The 16,519-nt window shown below is 38.1% G+C and overlaps 1 protein-coding gene across 1 annotated transcript in view; it reads right to left on the minus strand.

Annotated features, from left to right (window-relative positions):
- Positions 1-489: 489 nt before the first annotated feature.
- Positions 490-16,519, minus strand: part of ETF1 (eukaryotic translation termination factor 1) — a 39,109-nt gene continuing 23,079 nt past the window's right edge. Inside the window, exons 3-11 of the mRNA XM_069104309.1 lie at positions 15,249-15,424; positions 14,427-14,566; positions 11,241-11,379; positions 10,678-10,868; positions 9,227-9,356; positions 6,683-6,838; positions 5,472-5,536; positions 3,196-3,343; positions 490-2,822 (exon numbers count right to left, since the gene is read on the minus strand). Coding sequence (XP_068960410.1) covers positions 2,740-2,822; positions 3,196-3,343; positions 5,472-5,536; positions 6,683-6,838; positions 9,227-9,356; positions 10,678-10,868; positions 11,241-11,379; positions 14,427-14,566; positions 15,249-15,424 — 1,228 coding nt within the window. The 3' untranslated portion in view covers positions 490-2,739. The remainder of the gene's footprint in view (positions 2,823-3,195; positions 3,344-5,471; positions 5,537-6,682; positions 6,839-9,226; positions 9,357-10,677; positions 10,869-11,240; positions 11,380-14,426; positions 14,567-15,248; positions 15,425-16,519) is intronic.

Genomic DNA, 16,519 nt, shown 5'->3' on the forward strand with positions numbered 1-16,519 from the left:
CAGTGGGCTTGGACAAGAGCCGTTCTTCCTACTCTTAACTCCTGGGAATGGTACTGAAAATTATTTTATTCTTTGCTTTAGACAAGGCTTGAGAATGGGGTGGATGGGAAAATTTTACCCTTGGTATCTTGTTCTCCAATGTGAGAATGACTAGCCACTTAGGTCTATGAAAAGGACCATATCGTAAAATAAGAGGCACTCTGGAATTACTTGGGCCTATTAAAAAAATCCAGAAGCTAGAGCAACTTTAAAAGAACTGCAGCTGTCCTTCCCCAACCACAACACTTCACCAGGACAGTTCTCTACCTGCCCAATCACAGGATCATGAGTCTGTTGGAAATAGAAGTCTCAGACCAAAACCTAGGAAAGAAGCCAATACAATACCAAGCATCATGCACTAACTGGAATGTGGGTCTCAACAGATAATACCCCACCCTCCTACCACAACAGCACCCAGTACCAATCCTAAAAAATCTCAAGCACACAATATTATATTCTTAAATATGGTTTAATACTCTTCTCCATTTCTGTACATCACAACACCAAGATTTTGCTGCTTAAGATCTCTCTGCAGAGGCTATATAGAATGTGAAGGCTACGATTTTCACCCCCTCGTATGTGTATGTGTAAGTGTAATACATATCAGTATATATTGATACACACATCAATATATAATGCAATATATATCACCGAAGAGAACACATTGATTAAAGAAATACAAAAATTTGGCATCATTTCCAAACTTAAATAGTAAAAATAAAAACTACAAAAAAAGGAGCTGCATACCCTAAATGTATCATGTGAAACAACAAGCAGTATATTCAAATATGTAAATTTACATCCAATTTTTCTGGTCTTGTCATATCACATTAGACCCATTTACAATGGCAAAATCCTAAGGTACTGCTGCGAAGAGAGCGAGTTTGTTCACATTTGGGTTTTCTGCAAATAAACAGCAGAGCCCAAAGCAAAAGCCTGTTCTGGTGAAGCCTCCCAATCCAGTGAACACCCAAACATTTACTCTTACTGGGAGATTGACACATCAGGTTACACATTGACAAGACAGTCATTTGGACCTCAGAGTACAGTGTGAGAACCAGAAGCGTTACATTTTAAGACATACTCCCTTCATTCAAGTGAAACAGGATTATTGGAACGATAAGCGAGTCTGCAACCTCGGAACAAGGAGTTGGTTCAGACCAATAAAGCTACGAGTGACTGAGTCAAAAGTCAGTGAAGAAGCAGTCAGGCACTAAAGTGTGAAAAGTACCCAATCTGAAAACCAAATGAAGCCCACTACTCTCCATCAGTACGTGGGGGATATACCACATTGACTTTTAAAACCACTGGCTCAAAGTCCATTTGGTACACTTTATTCATTGCTATCACGGGGTACATTCTACACTTTATCCACTGTTACCTTCTTGGGCATTCCACAGCACTGCACATGAGCTGGGTACAAGTCCAACTTACTCCCCAGCAATCAAGCTCAGGCTTCATATTTTGGGGGCCACTTTTGGATCCAACATGGTTAAGTCCTTGATGCCAGGAGCTGGGTCCTGCCCCTCCCCAGCCCCTTGTCCCAACTTCCCATGTGAATGATGTTTGTGCGTCCCAAATTCTAAAAAGAAGCTCCAGGCCCACCAGAAAGTTTGGGGGTTTCTAATCACATGCACAGGCATACACGTCTTATCTGTTGTCCCTGTGAAACATCTTTCAGTTCGTTTTTTTTTTTTAAATCAAAAAATTCACATAATCTCATGCTGTCCCAACACAAGGAAAACACAACCACCTCCCTTTACCAAGGAATAGACCCGAGTGTAAAAAATAAAAATTTCTTTAAATTACTTTGCTTCCACTTAAATTGCATGTTTTATTTCTCACAATCCCAGCACAAGTGCCCCATTATTTCCCCCCCATCCCCCACCCCCCCCGCTACCCCCAAACTAGTTTCTAGCAGGCTAAGATCCTGGGCACCCTCCCTTAGAGCATACAGTGATGAGAGCTCCTAACACTTGGGCACAAATGCTTCTGCACAACAGATGTGAGTAAACAGTCCAGTGACCCAGTGATTCCTAAGTCAGTTTGAATGTGCAGTGCAACTTGTACCCTCTGAACTGACCACTTGGGGCACGTGGGGTGTGGATTTAGGGGAAAGAAGCTGACGTTGCCTTCTGTTATTTTACCCTTTCAACATTAAACAGAGACCAAGAGAGAAATGGTTCCAATATTTCACCACATATATTTCTTCTTATGCAGTCTAAGCTGAGAATGCCATGTAAATGGGTCACGCGAAATGCAGCAATTGAAAATTTCTCCAATCAAAATAAGAAACAAACCAGTCTGATCTCACTTCTATTAACTTTTGAAGGTTTTACAGCAGTTAAAGTATTTTTGCTTCTATGTATGAAGGTTAAAAAAATCATTTTTTTTCCATAAAATACAAGAGCAACCAATTTCACCATTGAGTAAAAGTAAAAACTGCGATTCTTTTTTAAATTAGTCCAAAGTGGCATTTAGGAACTTAGTAGTTTGCTGCTGCACTGACACCATGACAAATCAAAGTGTAGGGTTGGGTTTTTTTGTTTCTGTTTTGTTTTCAATATCCAATGCTCATGGATCAAGTTCTGGAAATGTTCCAATCATAAGGCAGGGATCTGTTTTGTTTCCACCACGCATTTGCTCCTTGGGTTGGATGCTGGAGGGCGAGGCACGTTTTGCCGGACCCAGGTCGACTACCTAGTAGTCATCAAGGTCAAAAAATTCATCATCTCCCCCTTGGTATTCCATTCCCTGGAAATCTACTCGGTACCGTAAGATACCTGGGGTAACAAACAAAGAATAAGTTATTGTTTTCAGACAACATGAAAGACAGGGAAGCCTAGATTTGCTATGGAATCAGAGAAGCCAAATTAGCCAAAGGGAAGAACTTCAAGCCAAATTTCCAACTCCTTGGCTCCTTTAGGCTCCTCTTCAGTTTGGATGCTTATATGAAATACGAGACTCTCCATAAGCCACTCCCCAGCTTCTCACCCCACTCCCACCAAAAGGCTGATTAAGATGAAAACACAGAAGACAAAGAGCTAGGTTCCCTGAGACTAAGTCAACTGTACAAAGACTGAGCAATATCTGAAACTGGGACATCGAACAAGCACTTTGGAGACCACAATCTCGTATTTAAAATTTGTTTCTCACCTCCAATTCCACCAAATCCTTTCACAAACTGGGATCCTTCCTGTGACTTGTCTGTAACAATTTCCAACGTTGCTCCAAATTTCTTATAGTTGTTAGCAAACCATTCCAATAGTGGCATACTCTCTATTAGCTCATGTTCCTGTCCTGTCTGTAGAAGAAGACCAAGGAATACAAAGACAATCACGAAGATAGTCTGGCTTGGGCGTCAGCTCCCTTCCCAGCTAAATTTCTAAACCTGGAAAGTAAAGCAAAACTTTTCTAGAGTTTTGCCATATCAAAAGATATTCTCAGATTTCAAAACAGTATAGTGTCAATAGTTTGGACACTACACAATTCAGTCTTCTAACACACACACAGCAATTTTTCAAATTATGATTCTCCTTGCTTGCTCCCTAAGTCAAACTACTTGAAGCGTCCCAGGCAGCACTAGGATACCTAGAGTAGCTCTCCCAAGCAGCTTTTCTGGAGAAGCCACACACAAGAATGAGGCCTTCAAACTTAGAATTGAAGGCGAGCTGTCTGAGGGAAACCAGACTGTGAAGCCAATACCAGATCAAACACCTCAAGCTTTAGATATATGATGAATACCTAACTTGAAGAAGTCAACCCAAGATTTAGGTTTTAGATGACCAAGATAAAGAGGAACGAAGAATTTATTTGTGACTGGCTGTATAAAATTTTCCTACTCTTGGGAAAGGATATGATATGAACTGATATAGAATAATAGTAAGCAGAATCAGGAAAATAATAATATGCAATGATTGAAACAATGAAAAGGGAAAAAATATCAAAGTACCAAATTGAACACTGCGCAACTTTAAGAAGCTTGGCTTTGAAAAAGTATCTACTTAATCCTCGTGCAGAGATGGGGGACTATGGATAAAGACTATTAGACTCAGTAGATTTGTGATGCTGAATTACCCCTTTTTATCACTACAAGTGTTCAGTGGGTAGGAGAGGAGGTGTGATGCATTCAGAAACGAAGGTGACAGAAAAAAAAGATTTCATCATTTAAACATTTTTTAATGTAATCTCTTTTATTCTATAACCTTCAATTTTGAATACATTTCTCCTTCCACCCCAAAGCAAGCTAGCCCTGTAACAAAAGAGAAGAAAAAAAGAAAATAGTTAAGCAAAACTAATGAAGACATTCACTGACTTTGTGTGACATTATATGCAATATTCCATTCCTGTAGTCTTCCTCCTCTGCAAAGAAGGGAAATAAGGGGCAGCTAGCTGGTGCAGTGAATAGAGCACCGACCCTAGAGTCAGGAGGACCTGAGTTCAAATCCTACCTCAGACACTTAACACAAGTGAAAGTGACCTTGGGCAAGTCACTTAACCCAATTGCCCTAGCTTCCCCCCTCCAAAAAACAAAACAGAAAAAGGGGGGGGGGGGGGGCGGGGCGGGATAGAAATTCATTTTCCCATCTCTTCACTTTATATATATATATACTTTCCTGTATGGGACTTTTATAACTTTGACCTTGTTAGGGTACATGCCTAGCTTAGGATCTCTAGTTTAAATGATACACATTTTAGTAAACTTCCAAGTCACTTTCCACAATTCCATATTCCTTTCTTAGAATGGCTGAACCATCCACAATTACATTATCAATGTATTAGTTAGTGTGCAGGAAATAGTTTATAATTCTTTTACTTGTTTATATTCTTTCACAACTTATCCATTGAGATTTTACATGTGTCAGTTCAGATATCAAGTCCATCACACATCTGATGCACAGATTTCCCCTAATCAATAGCTTTTCCCTATCATAAACTTGCTCTCACAAATTTACTGGTGCAAAAGCTTTTCAATTTGTGATTGCTTCTTTCATTTGTTTGGTTAAGAATTCAGTCATTAGACATAAGTTGTGACAGGTACCTGATCTGGTTTTCATCTAAATGTTTTAGGACATGATCTTTAAAATTCAGGTTCTATATTCACTCCGTGCTTATTGTGGCATATGGGGTAAGATGGTGGCCTCAAGTTAATTTCTGCCAAATGGTTTTGACAGTTGCCAGTTGAAAAACAAAATTAAACCACAAAAAGACTTAGGTTTAAGTCCTCACACTGCAAGTAAGACTGCACTATATTAAATAAGAAGACTGAAGTTAGAATTTTAATAATCCAATGTTTGCTAACCCAAGAAACAATGAGAATGTTACAGCAGGGACCCTCTGATTTTATGGATGAGAAAACTAAGGCCCAAAGAGTCACTCTAAGTCAAATAGCTAGCTATGGCAAGAGATTGGAACCAAAGACCCATACATACCTCTTTGTCTGTAAAGTGAGATTTATCTTTCTCTTGCTCTGGAGTCAAATACAGAATCTTCTCTTCTATAGATTTTGGGAGATGGAAGGAAAAAAAGAAAAAGAAGAAAAATAAGCCTAGTTTTGATGGAATCAAAGTTATTGATTTACTAGGCGAAGTTGAAGTTCTGAAACTGCTCTATATATTAACCTAAACACCCCTTTAGGATGTATTAAGAACTTGCAATTTGGCAATGAGTTAAGGGGAAATACATAAAACATACAAAACAAAATATATAAAACAAACAAAACCTTCCAGAAGAAATTATTCCTGTCCCTAATGAGATAATTAATAATTAGCATTTAAATAGCACCTACTATGTGCTAATAAGCATTTTACAATTACTATCTCATTTGATCCTGACAATAATCCTGGGAGGTAGGTGCTATTATGATCCCTGTTTTACAGATGAAGAAACTGAAGTTAAGTGACTTGCTCAGGGTCACATAGCTATGAAGTAATCTGAGATCTTATTTGAACTCAGGACTTCCTTAACTAATGTTAGCTAGAGCCTAATACTCTATTCACTGTGTTACCTCACTGGTTGAAAAAGAATATAATTACTGAGAAAAAATCCACAGGTGTGTATATGTACTTATTTCAGAAAAGAAAGATTTTTTTTTTTGGAGAGTTGTGGTGGTTGTGATTGTGGTTTGTCCTTTGTTTTCTAAGAGAACTATGACATCAGGGAGATGATGGCATGACTTGAAACTGACTTTGATCTGAGTGAGTTCTCACTTTCTCCTCTAGAACCATCAGGGTCCTGTGGCCAAAGATATCCATCAGGATGACTGGAGATGGCCCAGGATGCAATGGGAGTCCTTGGTCCTTTTAAGCTAAGGTCTTTTCAGGTTCTCACTTTCAGTGAGGCACCGATCATTCAGTGAATAAGCCTCTTTAAGAAGTGAGTCACGGGATGGCCCATTTAATTAAAAAAAAAAAAAATCAAACTGAGAGGAAAGACCCTCAGGATTTCTGGCCAAAAAAATAACCAGCAAGCAGTGCTTGGACAGGGATCTTTTTTTTTTTTTTTTAATTAAAGGGGAGAGGGGAAAAAGTAAGATAGAAGGGGTGGAAGAGAAGTAGTGACAATAAAGTCAACCTTTAAGCCTGTCCCAGCCACCCTGAATTCCTAAAAAGCAAAACTCCATTACTCTATTAACTTATCATACCTTCTGTGCCTTGGCAATGAAGAACATATCTCATTATATCTAGATTTTCATAGACTATCAGGATCTCTACAGCTCCCATTTCCAAAGCTTTTAGTGTGTCTTCAACTCCAAAACAGTACTTCCCGGTATCTTGGCTAATTTCGTCAAAGTATCTTCCTACAATTAGAAGATGCCCAAGAGGATAAGTCAATTGAATGGTCCAACAAACATTTATTAAACACCCACTATGTATAAAGCATTGGCTAGATGCTGGGGATAGAATGATAAAAATAAAACCATCCTTACCCTCAAGGAGCTTCCATTCTACTGGGTGAGACATCATGTATAACAATTAATACAATATATATATATATATACAAAGTAATTTTAAGAGAGGGATCAGGAAAAGGTGTCAGGAAATAGCACCTGAGCTATGCTCTGAAGGTAACTAACAATTCTACAAGGCAAAAATAAGGAGGCCATGGATCCCAGACACTGACAACTCCTCATTCATAGATAGGTGAACCACTATGAACTGGGGACAGCAAGCAGTCAGTTTGCCTATAATGGCCAGAAAATGAAGGGAAATCATATAAGATTACAAAGATAAGTGGAAGCCAGATTGCAAAGAAATTTAAATGCACACTGAAGGAATTCTACTTTGTCCTCAAGCAGATAGAAAGCCATTGAAGATTTTTCATAGTGGAGTAACATGGTCAGATTTGTTTTTAGAAACAAAAATTTGGCAGCTCTATGGAGAAAGGACTGGAGAAGGAAGAGACTAAAATCAGGGAAATCAATTAGAAGGCTATCACAATAGTCCAGGAGAGTGATGAGGATCTGAACTAAGAAAAAGATTGAATGGAGATAAGGGGAGGGATGCATGATAAAGAGATCGAGGAAGAGAGGAATCAAGAATGATTCTAAGGTTTTAAATCTGAGTGACTAGGAAAATGGTGGTGATAACCAAAAAAGGAAAAAAAAAAAAAAAAGGAAAGTTTAGAGAAGGGATTTCTTTTGGGGGGTGGAGGATAACAAATCCATTGAAAACATTTTGAATTTGGGATGCCTATAGGATAACCAGTTAGAGATGTCTAAGTAGGTACTTGGCTATATGGGACAGAAGACAGAGTAAGGCTGGACATATTTTTAGTTGTATAAGTCTAATATAAAAAGATAAATGAAACCACAGGAGCTGTTATGATGACCAAAGGAGAGAGCAAAGAGGTTCCAGGATAGAGTTTTAGTGGATAGAATATGGGAAAGGATGATTTGGTAATGGAGACCAAGAAGGATGAGTCAGACAGGTAAGGGAAGAACCAAGGAAGATCAGTGTCACAGAAGCCAAGAGAATATATAGGATCTAAGAGGAAGGAAAGGTCAATAGTCAAAAGCTGCAGAGGTAAGATGACTGAGGACTTTTAAAAAGGCTGAGTTTAGCAGTTAACAGGAGAGAAAAGTTTTAGTGAAGTTGTATGTAAGCCAAACTACAAGGGGTTGAGGAGAGAGAGGTGAGAAAAACAGAGATGGGTGTAAACTATCTTTTCCAGGGGATTGGATATTAAAAGGAGGGATTAAAGGATAACTTTAGAAATGTAAACATTTAAATAAACATTTAAGAACCAGGGATATCTGAGCATGTTTATATATGGAAGGTAAGTAATGAGTAGATAAGATAAAAGGGGAATGACTGGAGGGGCAAGTTCCTAGAGATGTGAGACAGTTGGGATCAGAAATATGTGAAGCATTTTTACACTTGGCAAAGAGTCTTCATCTGAGAATAGAACTAGACTAGAAGAGAATGGAAGATGAAGATGGATTTGCTAGGAAGTGCAGAGTGGACAAGAATAGGGAGCTCAAGATGGTTGGTCTCCATTTCTGCAGTAAAGCCAGAAGACAGAGAGAAAGGTGACATTTAAGGACACAGGCCTTGAACAGATATTGTAGACAATGTGATAGTCAAGCAGGGAAGAATAAAAGGAATGCCATGCAGTAGTGAGGGCCCAGTTGGGATTAGAAAACATGCATTTGTAGTAGAGCTCATCAGTATGGTTATACTACTGTCTTCAGGAGTGTTTTGCAGCATATAGTTAGGAACGGAGAAGGCAGATAGTCAGTGAAGATATAAATTAACTTGCACCTTTCCAAATGCAGCCCAAATCATTGGAGGAAAAAATAAAGCTTACAACACATTGAAAATAAGGCATAAGATGATTCCCCACCCCTCAACCCCCCACCCCAGCAATGGCCAAATTTTTACAGAATGATACACGAAAGGGAGTATTGGTGCTCTGGGGACAGTGTTATACACGAGCAATTCTTTGGCTAGGATCACCATGAAACACTTTTATTGTTTATATCTTCAGATTCAAAGAATTTTAATAGTTGAAAGGGACCTTTCAAGAACATTATTCTAACAGGACCCTACTTTATTTTCTAATTATTCCTTCCTATTACCTTCCTATACCTTTGAAGCAAAAAAGTAACCTGCTTCAAAGATGGGAAAATACTGGTATAGGGAAAACCCTAAGGATACTATGGAAATTAGCTACATTCCATCCATACCTATTAGTTTCTTCTCTTGAATGAATTTCACGTTGGAGAGGACTTCAGTAGACAACTCAATTGCCTGATTGAATCCATTTTCACCACCATAGGAGATATCAACTAATTTTAAAACTTTCGATTGCAATCGCTTTGACACAAATAAAAAAAACATCATCAGTATTTTCAAAGCACGGCATTATGATCACTGGGTCAGTAAGTTTGAATTTGGGGGTAGAGGAAAGGAGATAGGTCCAGTTTACTGAGTGCAGGCTCTGCTTTCACTATGGAATACACTGCTAGAGAGACTTCCCTAGTCAACCACAACTGACTGTCTCTCTGCCTATTCTGGAGACCTTCAAAGAGCTTAAACACAAATAGAATTGCTTTGCTCTTGGAGTGGGGAAAGCTATCTCTTCCTATTAAGCTCTCTGATGACATACAAAATATCTTTGTGGCTTTACCTAATAAATTGGGAACATGATTACAACTTCATAGCTTTAGAGCAAGAGAACTTTAAAGCAATTTATTCCAACTCCTTTACTTTATAGATGAGAAAACTGATTTGTCCATGGACATATGGCTCCTAAACAGCTGAGCCAGGATTTGAACCCAGGTTCTCTTAGCTCAATTGAGCAATCCCAGAGTTGGAAGGAAACCCATACCCAAGCAAGAATCACCCCCCTATTCTAGTGTGGAAGGACCTTGAGTTCTTGAAGGTTCTGCCAGATTCTACCAAACTGGAAAGTCTTAAGAGAATGGTCCCAGTGACTGACCATGTCTGCTGCCTGTGGCCAAATGAAGCACAGAGAAGCTTTTCCCAGAAGGCTGGCTATCAGGTGATAAAGTTTTAGGGCCTGATGATCCATTAAAAAGTTACAAACTAGACCTTTCTGATCAGGGAACCTCTGAATTGAACCAGAATCTTAGTGAGGATTCAAAGCATTTGCAATCCTCATTTTTTTTCAGACCCAATGTGTCAATGCTTACCCTTATTTTAGCATGGATGGATATCCTGGGTATTATAAGAAGTGGAAATGGAGAAACAGCAAAGAGGGACAATGATCTTAGCCATGGCAAGGCACAAATCAGAAAAGGATAGGGAAAGCAAAGCTCTTTAACACAAATGAGTGACCCTTTACAAAATGACACTTGTTTCTTTGGAATAAGGCATAATTTCTAAACCACTGTTGTGTGCTACTCCCTTAACCATCTGCCTCTCCTATCTCCTGTTCTAATCCAGATCTTCGAATCTCCTTAATTTCTCCCAGAACAAATCATAAGCAACAGGGAAGAATTCCTTTTAAGATTAAATCTCTATTTTTTAAGCCATAATACTGACACTAGCTATCACTGAAACTGGGTTCTCTAGCTGCCAAAAATACTAGATGCATAAGTCAGAATGCTGATTTGCCAAGGCTCATGAGAACTCTTAACCCTAAGGTACATAAAAGCTCCCCTCTTTCACTCACCTGATCAAACATGTCAGATTGACTTAGTTCAGTTTTGAAGTCAGCTGATCCAGCTAAAACGAGACCAGCCACATTCACTTTGTCCCCAGAAATAAACAGCTGCACAGCAGTTTCTGCTACCTTCCTTACATAGTTGTGTCGTTTTTCCATTCGTAAACGGGCAAAACGCAAGGCAGACTGACCTCCCCTACCTTTGAAACAGAGATAAAGTGTAAGATAGAGTAATGATTTCCAAGAAAAGCCCAAAAAAAAAAAAAGCAAACTACCAGGCTGATTGACTCCTCAAATAGACTACAGGCAGTCAAATAAACGAGATTATTACTCTTTATTATCGACTAGATTAAACGATTGGCCTTTAATAAGATGGGTTTAAACCTCAGATTTCTAGGTAATTATTCTGAAAGTCTCAGAAAGGAAAAATCACATCTTCAATCACTCGGCAGTTATCTCCAGCCCTGCAACGTGTTAGTAGCTCGCTCTGCTGCTCTTTGCTCACACGACTTCGGCTTCCCTGCTACCGTTAGGGGAAAGACAAGCGAGCTCGCGCTCTCCTCCTGGTTTACCGTGTTTCTTTGGGAGGTCCACAGTGAACTTGTGCAGGACTTCTCTCGTGTTTCCTTGCAGAGTGCCAAAGAGCGCACCGCTGCCGTCTATTACAATGAAGCCGAACTTGCTATCATCGGACAGTAGCGCTGTAAGAGCCTAGAGAGTGAACATCACACAGTGAGCAGACGAGACGTCTCAATAGCTCAGAGCAAAAATTCTGAGAACTAAGATACCACACACAACAGAACATGCTTTGCACTTGAGAGGTGCTTTCACGTTTGTTGGAATGAATGAGAATAAACGCACAAGATGGATTTCTTTTGATATTTTAGTGGCACTGCAGTAAAATGTCTAACGATGATAACTTCAGATATAAGATGTTTTGATTTCTCAGAGTTCTGAACCTCACCAGAGTTTTCTGAGGACATTAAGAGGATTGTGGAACAAAAGATAGAAAAGCTAACAAGTAGCCAGTTCATTAAAAGGAGACTGTCATTTTGAACTTATGCTTGTAATCCTATTTAAATAAGGCAGAAAAAGAACTAAAAACCTTTCTGAGGTTTTACTCATGATGTGTAAAACTTCCAAATTAAGGATCCTGAATTCCCACTGTTTAAAAGAGCTTGTCATGTAATCTTGCTTCTCTGAAGTGGGCTCCCAAGGAGTGTGAAACTAAGAACAAGTATCTGAAGAGGTCATCTTCAGGCTCAAGAATATAATTTCCTATAACATATTTGTCATTTTGATCTGCAACACCTGGGATGATCTTATGGGTATAGGAAAATCTCTCCACCAATTAAGATCAGTAAAACTTATCCATAACTTATAGTCAATCAACAAGCAATTATTTAATCACTTATGAGCTTAGGTACTATGCTAAGTGCTGTGGGTACAAAACAGTCCTGTTCTCAAGGAATTTATAATCTATCAGAAAAAACAACATGTACCTATATAGGCATACAAAAAATAGACACAGCTAAAATTATGGGGGAAGGCACTAGAGACTGGGTGTTAAAAGTTTAGGTGATTTGTCACATGGTCAAATAAATAGCCAAAATGTGTAAGAGGTAGCATTTAATCTGACCCTAAGATCAGAACTCTACATACTAGGCCATACCACAAAAATAAGATAAATTCAATGGTTAGGGTAAAAAAAAGAGAAGGGGGCAATATCATATTTAAACTACATCTGGCTACAAACTTCAACATAAGGAAACTTCATGTGTATCAACAAAACCCCCTACATACTTGGATTTTAAAGGTAGCACAATTAACCAAACCAAGAATTCAAGAGTTTGGCGGGGGAAAATCCTTTTCTTACGATAAAAATCTCACCTCCAATTTCCCAGCCCCTATATGGCAAAGTAGAAGCTTTTAGGACAAGATGATAGTTTGTTACCCTACAGGCTTGGCAGACTGACAGTTGTTGGGTGTTAACCTTCTTACATTTCAGAAGGCACATCCCACTTTAAAAAGGAAATAGGAAAATAGTATCTTTAAATATCAACCAGGAAAGTACAGATTAATCACTGTGATCAAGAGTCTGTTCTATTTCTTTTAAATCAATCTTTGCCCAATCCTGGAACAGATGTTTTCCTATGTCTACCATGCCGTAATTAGCATCAAGAAAGGACTGTTGCACATGTTAATGAAGTTGTGTTCTTAATGGTGATCTGTTACATTGGCTTGAGGGAAACCAGATATAATAAATACTGCCACCTGTGGGAAACAAATGTTCCTGCAAAGTATTCTTCTCCATTAGCAGACACAATTAGTTTAACTTTGATTCTGATGGAGAACACACTGAACTATACACCAAGTTATCCTGCTAAGTCCAAAGGAATCAGAACAAGGAAGATTACATAGACCTTTGGGGAAGAAGTTAGGATTCAGAAAAACTAATTAGGGTAAACTTAAAATGAATGTTGAAAACTATCTACACATGTAATTGGAAAAAATAAAATAAGATTTCCAGAAGTCTCTGTTTTATGTCATCAAAAATTCCAAAAGTCATCTGAATTTCTATCAATTTACCTAATATCATCCACTGGATGAATGCCCATTTTCAGTCCACTGTAGAATTTTTCACTATTATGGTCCATGAAAAGCAAAAGAACTGAACTAGGAGTTAATTTCAAATTCTGAACTATCCTACTGACTACGGATCACTTTAGGGAGATCTATCTACAAAATTTACTAACAACATCGAAAAGCCATCAAAATACATGATCCAGAAAGTAGGTTCTCAAGGCAAATTGTGGTACTGCACAATAACATACTGAGATGTTTAATGGAAAAAAAATGTATATACAAGCAGAATTGATAAACAAGGGCAGAGAGGTCAAATGCTATCTTTTCCTTCCTTTGAAAGCCCATTCATGGGGCAGCCAGGTGGCTCAGCGAGTAAGAGCACCGGCCCCAGTGTTGGGATGACATGGGGATCAAATCTGGGCTCAGACACTTAGCACCCACCCAGAAACACCTGTCTGTGTAACCTTGAGCAAGTTACTTAACCGCAACTGCTCATAAAAAAAACCCATTCTAGCCCACTTCCCAAAAAGGTGGAATTGGTTAATGTGATACTGTAAATAAATTCTTGTCTTCAAGAAGTGAACAATGCTAGCTCCCATACAAATGACTAACAACTGAGCAAATTCCTTTAATTTCAAAGAATTCTGTTTTCATCATATTACTGAACTTCTTTTAAAAGCCACCCTTTCTACTCTACTTAAAACTGGTTTCTATTTGGTTTTCCTAAGAATGGTTTGTCCTCATGTTTGGCAGAAAAAGGTTAGGGTCCTCTCTTCTCAGTTTAGTCACTGAACATCTGGAGGGGTGACACTCCATTTCCTCACCAAATCAGGAAGAACAAATTGGCAACAAAGACTATTTAAAGAGTTTCCTGCCTCCCAGTCTGCCAAGCAAGGCCCTGCCTACCCCAAATACAGATACAAGTTTTTTTTTTAGCTTTCAGATAAATCCCTATGTTATGTGGATATTGTATAAAGCCAGCATTTTGCTGCCTTCGTAGTATAGATTTCAGAGATAATGTGTATCAGAAGCAGAATTAGAAAGCATCAGGCACAGGTTACTTAAACCCTATTCTTTCACCACTCCTTCCCTCCCCCAGTACTCTACACTGAATGAATGAATGGCAATTTTTTTTTTCAAAACCCATGACAGAAAACTGTTTGGAATCTTACCTCTGTATGGAATTTGTTATCACACAGATACAATGATGTATTGATTGGTTTGAAAGGTTCAAAGTCAATGTTGACTTTCTTTTCCTTTCCTTCTTCTGTCACAATTGTTCCACAGTAAACAACCAGACCATTTGGAGGTACTGCAAAAATTTAATACAATCATTTAATCCCACTGAAACCCAGTTTTCTTAGATTCTTGTTTAAAAATAATTTTGACACTTGAGATTTGATAGAAATTTTATTTTAGTCCTTGTCCTCCTCCTTCAGAAGAGTAATCAGTCTAGGCACAGCACAAGATCAAGATTTTAAAGCATATGCCTATCTACATTTTGAAAGTTGCTCTAAAATGTTCAAATCTATTAGAACATGTTAACACTTGCAGCCCAATACCTTAAAAACTACCATTTAAATCTCCAAACAAAATAATGCTAATATTCCCTAGGAATAATAATAGCACCTACCTCACAGGGTTGTTAATGAGGGCCAAATGAGATGACATACATAATGCACTTTTCAAAGCTTAAAGTGCTATTAAATGCTATTATTATTGTTATTATTACCAACACTAAGAAAAGGAGATGACAAGTAGCCTAGGGAAACAAGTGTGACCAAAGTACTACTGCAGCATCCTTGCTATAGAGTCCAACAAAAAACCTTGCCACGAGTGATTTTCTATAAAGGGACACAGAATGGGAAAAAGTCATAAGAAAAATTAAATATTTTAAGTCCATTTAGTGCATGTAGATAGAAATCACAAATGTTTTTAATGAAGGAAAGTGGGGGGAGGGGAGGCAGAGAGAAATCATGTTATAAAAAAGATACCTTTGTTATAGAGTTTGAGTCTTTGCTGTACAGATGTAATGGCTCCCAGAACTGAAAGGCGGTTTACACGAGATTTTATATTGGATGCAGTTCCAAACTCATCAGCTAACATTTTTGCCACTCGAGAAATCTGGTCTTTGGGAGGAATGATCAACGATATCATACTGGTGCCATTGCTGAGAAAAAGAGAATAACGTTCCTTAGAGTCTTAAATATCGCATACTATGTGCATCATAATGGAAGAAAAAATAGAAACTCACAAGAGCATTTTATCTGTATATCCCCAAGAATCCAAAGGTTTCAATACTAAGATGTTTTAGGTTGAAATTCCCATGGTCTATGCAAAGCACACACAAAAACTCCCTTTTCATTCATCTAATTTCTAACTTTAAGTGAAGCCATTTTATTTATAATTACATTTGCTTGTCTAATAAGAGGTAGAGAGTATTCAGGAATTTTTTTTGAGGGGGCGGGGGGAGGAGTTACCTAAGATAAATGAAGCAAAAAATTCAAGACTGAAACAGGAACTATAACTTCTAATAGAATTATTAAATCATACAACCCTTTGACCTAAAGTTCCTACTGACAGGCATATACCAGAAGGAGTTCAAAGATAAAAATAAAGGTCCCATATACAGCAAAACATCAGCAGCACTTTTTTGTAGCAGCAAAGAACTGAAAACAAAGTAGACGACCACTGATTGGAGAATGGCTATACAAACTGTTGGAAGTGAATGTAATGAATATTATTACTCTAAGAAATGCATATTAAGAATTCAGAGAAGCAGTGGAAGACATATAAAGGTATATATTGGGAAATGAAGGTTATGTAAAGAGAAAAGATGTGAATAACTTTTTAAAAAATCCCACAGTCACACGTTTCCCTTTAAGTTGGCAGTTCTCTTTCAAAGGGGCTGGATACCTCTATATTCTATTTGTATATTGTATTGATTCCCCCCTTCTCCTCTCTCCTTACAGCTTTTCTTCTTGGTTTAACATGTGCCTGAAACTAAATTTATACTAGTATATCATACTAATATTTTATACTAGTCTAATCCAATTCTTTACAAAGTCAAAGAACTGTGACCCTCACAAGTCCCAAGCTACAATAACAAACAAGCCACAGGATAAAAATCTGCCACTATTGTTAGCTAGGGGGTTATTATTAGTACTATTTAGACCAATCTGTCTTGTAGGTACACTTAACTGCTCTAGGATAAAGAATACTATTCAATTTGATGCATACACATTCCCATCTGATTCTCAAATTT

Source organism: Petaurus breviceps, unplaced genomic scaffold, assembly GCF_028583685.1.
Source record: "Petaurus breviceps papuanus isolate PSGF00001 unplaced genomic scaffold, PetGlider_PUasm1.0 685, whole genome shotgun sequence".
Lineage (NCBI taxonomy): Eukaryota > Metazoa > Chordata > Mammalia > Diprotodontia > Petauridae > Petaurus > Petaurus breviceps.